The 13,576-nt window shown below is 42.5% G+C and overlaps 1 protein-coding gene across 3 annotated transcripts in view; it reads right to left on the bottom strand.

The window, feature by feature from the left end:
• ATP8B3 (ATPase phospholipid transporting 8B3) overlaps positions 1-13,576 on the bottom strand; it is a 98,848-nt gene that overhangs the window by 19,118 nt on the left and 66,154 nt on the right. For all 3 annotated transcript variants that reach the window (XM_031948134.1, XM_031948135.1, XM_031948136.1), the window contains 2 exons: positions 4,787-4,951; positions 4,059-4,170 (listed from right to left, as the gene is read on the bottom strand). In XM_031948134.1, coding sequence (XP_031803994.1) covers positions 4,059-4,170; positions 4,787-4,951 — 277 coding nt within the window. The remainder of the gene's footprint in view (positions 1-4,058; positions 4,171-4,786; positions 4,952-13,576) is intronic.

Here is a 13,576-nt window from a genome sequence, read left to right as displayed (position 1 = left end):
AAGACTCATCTTTCTGAGTTCAAATATGGCCTTGGATAATAACTGGCTGTGAATGAGTAGACAAGTCACTTCATCCTGTCTGCCTCAGTTGCTTCATCTGTAAATTCAGCTAGAGAAGGATAGTACAAATTCCTCCAGTGTAAAGGGCTGAAACTCTGAGTAGGTGCACTGGAATCAGACAACTGAGCACTTAAGGCTAATTAGCCATTGGACAATACTCTATTATCATAATGGCCCTTGCGTGGAAATGGCCCTTCCCACTAGTCTGTGCTGGCTTGATCTTTTGGTGTATACAGAGAATTGTGGGAGGGATTAGGGGATGGAGTAAGACAAGCCAGGGTCACTTTGGTGGTGGACAAAGAGAAGAGAGGTTGTGGAGAGTTTGTGTCCATCCCCTTCACTTCTCCCCTAAAGACCAAGAATAAAGACCAAGGACTTTTGCTTATCCCGACTCTGGCTGATTCTAAGGCATCCACGGTGCTAACCTGGACTTCACACTTCAGTATCCTTGCCAAGAAAAGCCCAAATAGTCACTAAAGATTCAGACATGACTAAACAACAATTGTACAGCGGAGGTGTATAATAAAGTTATATTAAATTAAGGTTTTTTTGATCAATGAAAAGACAATTCCACATCTTTAACACTGAAACTCTAATGGATGTCACTGAATCTTTGAGCCCTCCCAGAGTATGTCAGGAGGAAGAAGAGCAGAATGAAGACACAACATTTAACCAGGCTCTACAAGGATCAGTTAAAGAAATTGAGCATGTTTGTCTGGGAGAAAAGTTAAAGAAGCCATGATCACCATATTGTATTCTGAAAAGAACTATCACATGGAAGAGATATTCTGTTTATTCTGTTTGGCCCCAAAGGGCAGCTTGATGTAATAAAAGGAAATTTGGATTCAGGAAAAAACAAACAAACAAAATCTAGACTGATTTCCAAGCTCTGCTATTTACTCCCTATATGACTTCAGGCAAATTATTCAACCTTCTTTATCAATAAACTAGAATTGCTGAATTAAGTAATTTCTAAGATTCTTTCTGGGGAAGCTGGATGAAAAAGCTGATAGAGCACCACCTGGAATCAGTCAGGGAGGCCTGAATTCAAATTTGAGGTGACTATGAGTCAATTATTTCACTTTATTTGCCTCAGTTTTCTCAATTGTAAAATCAGCTGGAGAAGGAAATGGCAAAGCACTCTTAATGTTTTTCCAAGAAAAGCCCAAATGGGGTTACAAAGAGGTAGGTACAACTGAACAAAACAACAACAAAAGGCTCCTTCTAGCTCCAAATACTAGAATACTCTAAGCCTTTGACCAGGATAAGATTTTATTTCAACCTCAGGAAGTACTTCTTATGAGTCAGAGATGTTCATCAATTGAAGGAGCTGCACTGGAGTCTTCGAATGTAGTAAATACAATATAAAATACAAATACAAAAGTCAACAGAATGATCTCCTCATTTGGAGCTGTTCAAGAAGATGCTAGAAGATAAGATTGTTGGGGAATAGTTGAGGCAATGGAGTAGGAGTTATTCTAGATTTCCTCCAAGGTCCTTTCTGGTGATGAGTGTATGGTTCTATCTCACATGGTTCCATCATTATTCTGTTCTTCATTTCACTGTCTAAAATTTGGAGACCTTTATTGGAGACTTCAGAGACCCAAGTTAAGTCCCCATTCCCACAAAAGTCTTACCTGCTCACTGAAGCCAGAAATGCTTTACCAGAATTTCTTCTTTCCATTATTGACATAGCTTTAAATGCAAATGCGATTAAGAGGAAGCCTAAGGCCAAGATTTCACTTCTTGTTGCTGTTCAATTGGGTCAGTGTCTGGTTCTTGGGGGTTTTCTTGACAGAGACACTGGAGTGGTTTGCCATTTCCTTCTCCAGTTCATTTTACAGATGAGGAAACTGAGGCAGACAGAGTTAAGTAACTTGCCTAGAGTCACACATCTAGTAAGTGTCTAAGGCCACATTTGAATTCAGGTCTTCCTGATTTCAGGATTGGGATTCTTTTCCACTATGTTGTTACCCAGCTGCCCAGAGTTCACTTAGAGATACAGATTTCATATATTGAAATCTTCCCAAACAGGAGATCTTGGGATCCAAAGACCATGGAGGTCTGGAAGGTGAGAGATGAGAACATGAAATGGAAAGAACCTGGGACTTGGAATCCAAGTGGATTTCCAGTTCCAGGATTGTTCCTGACTTGATGATAGCCTTAAGAAAATCACTTCCCTTTCCCTGTTTCTCATTCGAACAGGGTCAGATCACTTGGCAGGACAGCCAGAAAAGTTAGCTTTCAATTCTGAGAATTGCAGACTTTAGCAGAAGAGATGAAGGACTTAGAATAAAGAGAGTGACCCTGGTCACTTGGTCCTGGTCAGATCAATTCAGGTTCTTGTGCTCAATTCCAGATGATACATTTTAGGAAGGACATGGTTAAGTTTGGAAGAATGCCCAGCATAGAAAGAGAGGGAACAAATATTTATTTACTAAGCATCTTTTATGTGTCAGGCATTGTACTAATCTCTTTACAAATATTATCTCATTTGATCCTCACAGGTGAAGTAAGTGCCATTATTATCCTCATTTTAAAGATAAAGAAACTGAGGCAAATAGAGATTAAGTGCCCAGAGTCACACCATTATTTGAGGATGGATTTGAATTTAAATCTTCTTGACTCCAGACCCAGCATTCTATCCAGACTGCATTATTCAGCTGCCAAATTGGAAAGTTGTTCTTACAAAAATTAGTTGAAAGAACTGGATGTGTTTAATCTAGTGAAGGGAAAAGGGACAGACATAATAGCTGTCTTCCAATATTTGAAGGATTAGAGTTCAGGTTTATCTTGGAGGGTCTGCAGAGGCAGACAAATATCAACCTGGAGTAAAGGAAAACCTCCTAACAATTTGAGCTATCCCAAGATGGAATGGGTTTCCTTGGGAGATAATGAGCTCCCTGTGGCCGAAAGTTTTGAAGCAGAGTATTTATTATGGATGGCCACCTGTCGGATGGGTAATAGATGGGATTCCTGTTCAGATACAGATTGCCATCCCTTCCAACTGATATTCTGTGATTAAATGAAGTCAGAGGTCTCTTCTATCTCTAAGATTCAAATATTCTGTGAATCTAAAGGCCTAATGGTTTGTAAAGTTTTAAGGGCCTAAGGGTTCCAAGAGCCAAGAGAAGTATAAAGGTCCTAGAAGCTTAACAATTTCAAGGATGATAAGTGTTCCAAGGATCAATGATTCCAAGAGTTCTAGCAGTCAGGTAGTTCCAAGAGTTTTCTAGCATCAAAACATTGCAAGGGTTCTAGCAATTAAATGGTTTCAATGGGTTCTAGCAGTCAAATGGTTTCAAGGATTTTTTAGCAGTCAAATGGTTCCAAGGGTTTTTTTTAGCAAATATTTCTAAGAATTCTAGCAGTCAGATGGCTCCAAGTGTTTCCTAGCATCAAAAGGTTCCAAAGGTTCAAGCAGCCAGATGGTTCCAAGACTTCTAGCAATCAGTTGATTCCAGGGGTTTTCTAATAGTCAAATGGGATATTAAGGAGGTCTAGGGTTCACAGAGTTTACTATTCTAGGTCTCAAAAGTTCTAACATTATCTGGTTATAAAGCCATAAGGCTCTATGATTTTAATCATTTACAGAGCTAAACGCCTACATTCCTAAGGCATCTAAGAATCTAACCTATTTTAGGTAATCTGAACCTATTTTGAAGGATCTAAGCTGCCCCAAGTTTATCCCATCAGATAAAAAAAAAATCCTCTGCTAAAGTCATTTCCACTAAAAGTGTTCATTCTTATAGTCTCAGCTCCCCCAGTGGGACACCAAGCCTTTTAGTCTCTCTGCCAGAGAGGGCAATGCCCAACCCAAAGGGGCAAAGCACCCCCGAGGAGGGCAGGATTAACCCCACTGCTTCTGAAGATTTGGGAGATGGGCAGAGGAAAAGCTTTTCCAACACACCTCACTATACCCCGAGGAGAGAGCATCATTCCCAAGCTTCCAGGGACAAGCAGCCCCGCCTTTGGGCCTGACACCCATGAGGACTCACCTTGTTTGTCTCCAGTCAATACCCACACTTTTATATTCCCTTTCTTGAGGAGGTGGATGGTGTCAGGTACACCATCCTGCAGCTTGTCCTCAATGGCTGTGGCTCCCAAGAGCTGGAAGACAGAGGAAAGAAAGGAGCTCTGAGTTCTAATTGTTCCCCTGGCAAGATGCCTCCCCCCCAGTCTTCCACAAACCTAGGCTGGGCAAAGAGGAAAGGAAACAGGAGGAATTAAGGTTCCTTGATGCTCCTGGAACTGAGTTTCCTCATCACCAAAATATACAGGGTCGGCAAGATAAGCTTTAAGGGCTCTGACATTTTGGGTTCTAAGAGCCCTCTCATCTCTGTTATTTTGTGTTTTTTGTTCTAAGGCAGAAGTGTCATTCAAAGTGACCAGAAAAACTCTCAAGTTTATTTCCCAAATCAGATTAAAACATAGTTGGGAAATGTTTAACAAAATAAATATACATATCTCTATTGGAGATGGAGATACTGCTAAATTGCGGTTTTCTAAGCCTCTGCCCATTTAGCTCATTCCGTGTTCTAAGATCCCTCCTGCCCTGGACGTTCTGTGATCTAAGGTCCATCCCAGCTCCAGCTTCCAGTACTGTGTTCCACGTTCTGACATCCCTTCCAGCCCTGGCATTCCCTGCTCTCTGCTCACCCTATTCTTGGGGGGAGATGCCTGAGCCTCTGTCCCGATGTTGGTCTTCACAGGCCCCCAAGCTTACCCTAAGGTCCTTCTCCATCTCCTCATACACTTTATCCATGGCTTGGGCCCGGTTCTGCAGCTGGACACTGGCCTCGTGGTGTCTCTTGTTCCATTCTTGGTAGACTTCCTCCTCCACTTCCTTGCTGGCTAAGCAGAGGGTCCGGAGCGTCTCTTCGGCAAAGGTCTGAAAGGGCAAGAGTAAAAGTCGATCTGTCGGGGGTCCTAACGCCCCTATCCTGGTTATATCAAGGTGCAAGGGGGAGATGGAGAGGTAGTTCATATAGCATGAAGGGGACTGGATTCAATGTCAGAGGCCCTGGTCTCAAATCCTGACTTTGCCACCTTACTCCTTCATGCTGGGGGAGAGGAGCTTTAGGAAGACCTTGTCCTTGCCTCATGGAGCTCAAGAAATAAGAAACAACCTGTTATACACAATATTCATTAGAGTTCATTAGGATGTGTGAATGAATCAGCGGATCAATGAAAAAGCATTTATTAAGCACTTATTGTTCAAGTCATTTCAGTCGTGTCCAAATCTCCAAGAATCCTGGGGTTTTGTCAGCAGAGACACTGGAGGGATTTGCTTTGCATTTTCTAGCTTTATACAGATGAGCAAACGAGGCAAACAAGGTTAATTAAGGGAACACAGGCCTGTACCACTGGTTGCCCGTATTTACCAAGCACTCTGCTAGAAAATGGAGGTGAGAAAAAAGAGGAGAAAAGAGTCCCTGGATAAGGAAGTGGCAAATGAGCTGGAATTCAAAGACTAGAAATAAATTCAGCAGGTGGAGAGTGGAAGGGAGAGCACTCCAGGCATGGGGATCAGCATGGACAAAGGAAGGGAGGTAGGAAAATACAGGCAGCTAAGTGCTGAAGAGGATAGACCCTGAGCAAGTCAGGTCACCCTGTTTGCCTCAGTTGGCTCATCTGTAAAATGGGGTGGAGAAGGAAATGACAAATCACTTCAGTATCTCTGCCCAGAAAACCCTAAATGAGTCATGAAAAATTGGGCAAGACTGAAAAGACTGAACAACAATGAGAAAGCACAGGCCATGTTCCAGTACACTGAGGTTCAGGCAGCTTGTAATGCAGTGAGCAGTAGTGAGAGCTGGGCTTTTATTAAGTAAATACTGGGAGCCAGGGGCTGTGCTAAGTGCTGGAGATACAGAAAAAGGCGAAAGTCAGTCCCTGCCCTAAAGGAGCTTATGGTCTACTGGGGGAGACAAGATGCAAAGAAATCTCTACAAAACAAGCTAGATACAGGATAAATGGGAGAAGGGATTAGAATGAAGTTGGGCAGGATGATTTCAGAAAGGCCTGGAGAGACTTACACGAACTGATGCTGAGTGAAATGAGCAGGACCAGGAGATCATTATATACTTCAACAACAATACTAGATGATGACCAGTTCTGATGGATCAGGCCATCCTCAGCAACGAGATCAACCAAATCATTTCTAATGGAGCAGTAATGAACTGAACTAGCTATACCCAGAAAAAGAACTCTGGGAGATGACTAAAAACCATTACATTGAATTACCAATCCCTATATTTATGCACACCTGCATCTTTGATTTCCTTCACAAGCTAATTGTACAATAATTCAGAGTCTGATTCTTTTTGTACAGCAAAATAATGTTTTGGTCATGTATACTTATTGTGTATCTAAGTTATATTTTAATATATTTAACATCTACTGGTCATCCTGCCATTTGGGGGAGGAGGTGGGGGGGGTAAGAGGTGAAAAATCGGAACAAGAGGTTTGGCAATTGTTAATGCTGTAAAGTTACCCATGTATGTATCCTGTAAATAAAAGGCTATTAAATAAAAAAAAAAAAGAATGAAGTTGGGGAAGGTGGGATTTTAACTGGGATTTAAATGAAGCCCGGACGGTGGTTGGGTGGTGAAAGGAGAGTGTTCTAGGCCTGAGGGACAGCCAGAGAGAACGTCCAGAGCTGAGAGATGGAGGGTCTCAGAGGCGAGGGTCAAAGACCCACAGTAGGGGAGGGGGCTAGATGATGAAGGGCTTTATATTGGATTCTGGAGGCAATAGGGAGCCACTAGAGTTTACTGAATGTGGGGAAAGGGTAATCGCAAGGTTGAATCTTAGGAAAATCACTTTGGTGGCTGAATGGCAGATGGACTAGTGGGGGAGGAGGGGAATTTGAAGCAGGCAGACCCTCCAGAAGCTACTGCAACAATCCAAGAGTAAGGTGGTGAGGGGGGGTCAAAGGAGAGAAGGGGGGATATTCCGGAGATGCTGGTAAGAAATTGGATATGATTGGATTGCTTGCCATCTAGGGCAGGGGGTGGAGGGAAGGAGAGGCTATGCAAGGTCAATGCTGACAAATTATCTGTGCATATGTTTTGAAAATAAAAAGCTTTAAATTGTTAAAAAAAAATTTGGTTGTGGGGGTTGGGGGAGTAGGAGAGAGAGAATGAGGAATCCAACTTGGTTACTGGGTCATTCTGAGGGATTGGGTGGCTGTATTGTTCTCTACATTAATAGGGAAGGGAGCTTGGGGGGGGGGGGCGGGAAATAAGTTCTATTTCAGACACAGTAGGATTCAAATGTCTATCGTACATCCAGCTAGAGATGAGAGATTGGAGGTCAGCCCTTGGTGGTTCAGTGAGCAGAGGGCTGGGCTTTGAGTCAGTCAATCAATATTTATTAGGTACATATTGTGGGGCTGGAAAGACAAACACGAGAATCATCAGCATAGCCCGTAATTAAATTCATAGGCACTGACCACCAGGTGAAGTAGTGTAGAGGGAGAAGAGGGCCCGGGACAGAACTCTGAGGGACACCTTCAGTGTGATGGAGGAGGAGCCAGAAAAAAAAAGACAGAGAAAGAGTAGTCAGAGAGGTAGGAGGAGAACCAGGACAGTAAAAACAAATCCTGAAACTTGAATCCAAATCAGACTTCGGATGCTTACTGACTATGGGATCTGGGCAAATCACTTCACTTCTATTTGCCTCAGTTTCCTCAACTGTAAAATAATAATAATATATTATAATATAATAATAATAACAAGAAGGAATAATGATAACAGCACATGTGGCAATCCAAGCAATTAGCACAGTGCCTGGGGCATAGTAGGTGCTCTATAAATGCTTATTCCCTCCTCTCTCTTCAGGACATGGAAAGGAGTCTATCTATAATAAGGCTGGAAGGATAAAGTGATATCAGGTTATGGAAAGCCTTGAATGCCGGGCAGAGGAGTTTGCTCTTTATCCTGAAGACAACGGGAAGTCACTGGGGATTTGGGATGGCTTTTTTTATTGGGCACTGGTTAGTATGACCCTGAATAAATTGTTTCAAGTTCCCAGAATCTCAGGTTTCCCTTTTGTACAAAGTGAGGTAAGCTTAGATTCCTATCAGCTCTAAATCCCAAGATTTGTAATCTGAAAACTAGCTGCTTGCTGTGGGACCTTGAGCAATGAGCTGCTCCCCTCTGGGCCTTTGCCCATAATAACTGGGAGGAGAATCCCTGCCCTGCCTCCCTTCCAGGATTGTGAGGATCTACTGAGACACAGATATGAAAGTGCTTTTTGTAACCCAGAGTAATAATCTCAGTGCTTTCCCTGCGGGACTGTGCCCAGGTTATCACATCTCTGTCTCTCATGTGCTCACTTCTGTTTGGATGTTGTCTCCCCTTCATCAGACTTGAGGGCAGGGACCACCTTTTGCCTTTCTTTGTATTCTCAGCTCTTAGCCCAGTGCCTCTGTAAAGCCTTAAGGTTGACAAAAGCACTTTACGGGTATTATCATCTGACCTTCCAAACAATCCTGGGAGGGGGGTGCTATTATTATCCCCATTTCACAGATGAGGAAATCGAGGCTGAGAGAGTCACAACAGCTAAGGAAGCATTGGAGAACTTGGACTAGCTGACCTCTGAGATCCCTCCTGATTCTAAATCTTTGAACCTGAATGAAACAATAATTTCCCCAAAGCCATCATCGATCGCCTCTGCATCCCACTTGCAGGGCCTGTGATGGTACAGACCCAGCAGCCTTTAAGCCTTTAGGACCCAAACTCTCTTCAGGATCTTGCAAGTGACCTCCCTGTCTCCATCCCCACAGACTCCTGGCTAGTCCCGTCCTCCCCTCCTCTTGCAGCCTGACTCACAGCACAAGCCCCCTCCTCCCTGGGTCCCCAGTCTCTCATTTCCTCCTCCTTACAACAGTCACCTCAGCACCAGGGGCCCCTTCCGACCCTGCTCAGACGCCGAACAGGCCTCCCCATGGCCCAAACTGCTCTTGTCCGGGGCCTTCGGACCTGACTCTCCCACCAGTCTCCAACCAGCCCCCTGCTCAGTGCCCAGATCAGAACAAACCCAGCCTCATTCTCCCCCTCCACCTGTGCCCCCTCGAACCTCCAGACCCCACCTCCCCATGCTCAAAGAATCAGTGGGTCAGAGCTTTAGAGCCGGAGTCAGAGTTCAGTGGGTGTATCTGTGGGACCCCCGGCAAGTCCCCTAATCTCTTAGTCAGTCTCACTTTCCTCATCTGTAAATAGTGATAACAACTGCTTCTATTGTGCGGGTCAAATGGGATTTTTTATACACACACCCAAATATATATACATATACAATATACACGTGTGTACATATGCACATAATACATATCATTAAAAAAATTTTTTTGAAAAAAAAGCTATTTTCCTAAATGAACCATTTTCTCTTCGAATATAATAAATTCATTGAGAGCAAGAATCTTTCATTTTGTTTATGGCCGGCAAATAATAAGTGTTTAATCATTGCTTTTTTAATTCATTCATTTACTCATTCAGTCAGGATTTTTGCCACGTTCGCCAGTTTGGTTCAGGGGTCCAGAAAGAGTCAGACACAAGCGAACAGCCCAGTTGGGATTTGGATGCGAGCGGGCCAGGGCCACAGCCTGGAGTCACAGAGCGTGAATCTCCGCTCAGGCCACTGGAATGGAGTCCAGGGTCCTCCTGGGCAGCTCTGTAGCCCCTGGTGCTCGGGCTCTTGTTTAGGAGGCCGCAATGTGTCCCGAGCCCTGGAAGAAACTCTTAGGGACCGTCACTGGGCAACAGGAGGCCTAGAGACTTCCCATGCCGGTGTTTGGGCCTGGAGGAGGAAGGCCAGCTGGTCTCATTAGCCATACACCCTGAAGGCCTCTAGGGCTCGCTGCTACCCCCAAAGGCCTGCCGGCACTTCATCTGCTCCCCGGAAGCTTGCCCACACAGGTACTTAACGTATTTTGTTTTGCTCTAACTGCTCCTTCACCATCCATCTGATCTTAGGGAAGTCACTTTAATCCTCTGAGTCTCAAGTTCTTCAGTTGTAAAAAGGTAAACAACCACAGCTCCACCAGAAGGCCTGTCCTGCCTCCCTGCATTACCCCTTGTAGCCCCTGGTGGACCCTGATGGGAGACACAGAGCCTCTGGGACACCTCGGGACCCAAAGCCCCAAGCCATGACTAATTCTCTCCCACTCCTGCATTCCTGAGACTCTGAAGGCCGGGAGAGAGCTAGGAGTTAAGTCAGAAATCCAGCCACCACGAACCAGTTCTGGCACTTTTGTTTTTTCTCTTGCCAGGAAGCTCACAAGCACCTGTGCAGAGGAGTGGGGCTCTCTAAGCTGCAGAGCAGGTGCTGATCTGCAGGGGGAACGGGCACTTCCTCATTCAGACTTTCCTATGCCGGGGAAATCATGGGGAAAAAAAAGCTCAATAAATACAAGTTATTTAAAAGTAAGCCTTGCTTAATTCTAGGGCTTCCCATTCTCTTAATGGTTTCCCCATTATCCTGTATGCAGCTTGTTTGTGTATGTTTGTTTGCAGGTTACCTTTTCCATTAGAATGTAAGCTCCTTAGGAAAGGGACCCACATGTGCATGAATGTTTGTGGCAGCCCTATTTGTAGTGGCCAGAAACTGGAAACTGAGAGGATGCCCATCAGCTGAATGGAATGGCTGAATAAGTTATTGTACATGGATATTATGGATTATTACTGTTCTACAAGAAATGACCAGCAGAATGATTTTAGAGTGGCCTGGAGAGACTTACACGAACTGATGCTGAGTGAAATGAGCAGAACCAGGAGATCCTTATACATGGCAACAATAAAATTATATGATGGTCAATTCTCATAGATGTGACTCTTTCCAACAATGAGATGATTCAGGCCAGTTCCAATGATCTTGTGATGGAGAGAGCCATCAGCACCCAGAGAGTGGAAACTCAGTGTGGGCCACAATGTAATATTCTCACTCTTTTTGTTGTTTGCTTTCATTTTGTTTTCTTTCTCGTATTTTCCCCTTTTGATCTGATTTTTCTTGTACAGAAAGATAATTGTATAACTATGTATATATATATTGGATATATTTTAACATGTTTAATATTTTAAAAAAAGAATGTAAGCTCCTTGAAGACAGGGACATTTGTCTTTTTGTGGCTCTAGTGCTTAGCATGGTACCTGGCACTTATAGGTGCTTAATTAATGTTTGTTTATTGATTGATTAAGGCCCTAAGAAGCCCTCCTTAACCATTCCATTCCACATTAAGCTCCCATCCTTGAACCAACCCTTATAGTATTATATCATTCAGCATTTAACTATATGGCTCACCCTGTTCATATCTCTTTATTTTGTTTGTTCAATTAGACTATCGGGTTACTGATAGCTGGTGAGTCTTATGCTTTCCCATATCCTCCAGAAAAACTTCCTTTAATAATATAATGTATTTTAATGCATTTAAAAGCATTATTTTTAGAAAGGGTCCCTACGAATTAATGAAAAAAAATCAAATGAAGGTGGCCTAGGTGTACCAGATCTAAAATTATATTATAAAGCAGCAGTTACCAAAACCATTTGGTATTGGCTAAGAAATAGATTAGTTGATCAGGGGAATAGGTTAGGTTCAAAGGACAAAACAGTCAATAACTTTAATATTCTAGTGTTTGACAAACCCAAAGACCCCAGCTTTTGGGATAAGAACTCACTGTTTGACAAAAATTGCTGGGAAAATTGGAAACTAGTCTGGCAGAAACTAGGCACTGACACACACTTAACACCGTACACCAAGATAAGGTCAAAATGGGTTCATGGCCTAGGCATAAAGAATGAGATTATAAATAAATTAAAGGAGCATAGGATAGTTTACCTCTCAGACCTGTGGAAGAGAAAGGAATTTATGACCAAAGAAGAACTGGAGATCATTATTGATCACAAAATAGAAAATTTTGATTATATCAAATTGAAAAGTTTTTGTACAAACAAAACTAATGCAAACAGGATTAGAAGGAAAGCAATAAACTGGGAAAACATTTTTACAGTCAAAGATTCCGATAAAGGCCTCATTTCCAAAATATATAGAGAATTGACTCTAATTCATATGAAATCAAGCCATTCTCCAATTGATAAATGGTCAAAGGATATGAACAGACAATTCTCAGACGAAGAAATTGAAACTATTTTTAGCCATATGAAAAGATGCTCCAAGTCATTATTAATCAGAGAAATGCGAATTAAGACAACTCTAAGATACCACTACACACCTGTCAGACTGGCTAGAATGACAGGGAAAGATAACATAGAATGTTGGAGGGGATGTGGGAAAACTGGGACACTGATACATTGTTGGTGGAGTTGTGAATGAATCCAGCCATTCTGGAGAGCAATTTGGAACTCTGACCAAAGGATTATCAAACTATGCACACCCTTTGATCCAGCAGTGTTACTACTGGGCTTATATCCCAAAGAGATCTTATAGAAGGGAAAGAGACCTGTCTGTGCAAGAATGTTTGTGGCAGGTCTCTTTGTAGTGGCCAGAAACTGGAAAATGAGAGGATGCCCATTAATTGGAGAATGGCTAAATAAATTGTGGTATATGAATGTTATGGAATATTATTGTTCTGTAAGAAATGACCAACAGGATAATTTCAGAAAGGCCTGGAGAGACTTACATGAACTGATACTGAGCGAAATGAGCAGGGCCAGGAGATCATCATATACTTCAACAACAATACTATATGATGATCAGCTCTGATGGACATGGCCATCTCCAGCAATGAGATGAACCAAATCAGTTCCAATGGAGCAGTAATGAACTGAACTAGCTACACCCAGCGAAAGAACTCTGGGAGATGACTAAGAATCATTACGTGGAATTCTCAATCCCTATATTTTTGCCCCCCTGAATTTTTGATTTCCTTCTCAGTCTAATTGTACACTATTTCAAAATCTAATTCTTTTTGTACAGCAAAATAACTGTTTGGACATGTATACTTATTTTGTATTTAATTTATACTTTAACATATTTAACATGTATTGGTCATCCTGACATCTGGAGGAAGGGGGAGGAGGAAGGAGGGGAAAAATTGGAACAAAAGGTTTGGCGATTGTCAGTGCTATAAAATTACCCATGCATATAACTTGTAAATAAAAAGCTATTAAAAATAAAAAAAAAAAGAAAGAGTTCCTAAGCGTCATCAGACTTCCAAAGATTATAGGACACAAAAATGGTTAAGAAACTCTCATATCAAGGCAAAGGAGCCCAGGAGAAAGCTTTGGGAAGATATCCAGAGTTAGTAAGAGTGACCTTGATGAAGATCCAGCAAAGGACACTAAGGTAGGGAAATTAGGAAGGGGCCTTAAACACAGAATGTCAAAGCTCTAAGAGGCCTAAAGTCTAGAATGTCAAATCTGAGAGCGAACAGAGAACATGGAATGTCAGAGCTGAGTCCTTAGAATATAGAACACAAATCATTAAAGCTAAAAATTTCTCAAAATATAGAATGTGAAAATTAAAATAGATTTTAGGGATCATCTGGTCCAGCTTCTT

The sequence above is a fragment of the Sarcophilus harrisii genome, chromosome 1, assembly GCF_902635505.1.
Source record: "Sarcophilus harrisii chromosome 1, mSarHar1.11, whole genome shotgun sequence".
Lineage (NCBI taxonomy): Eukaryota > Metazoa > Chordata > Mammalia > Dasyuromorphia > Dasyuridae > Sarcophilus > Sarcophilus harrisii.
The sequence above is the reverse complement of the archived record's forward strand: the minus strand, read 5'-3'. Positions and strand labels throughout refer to the sequence as shown.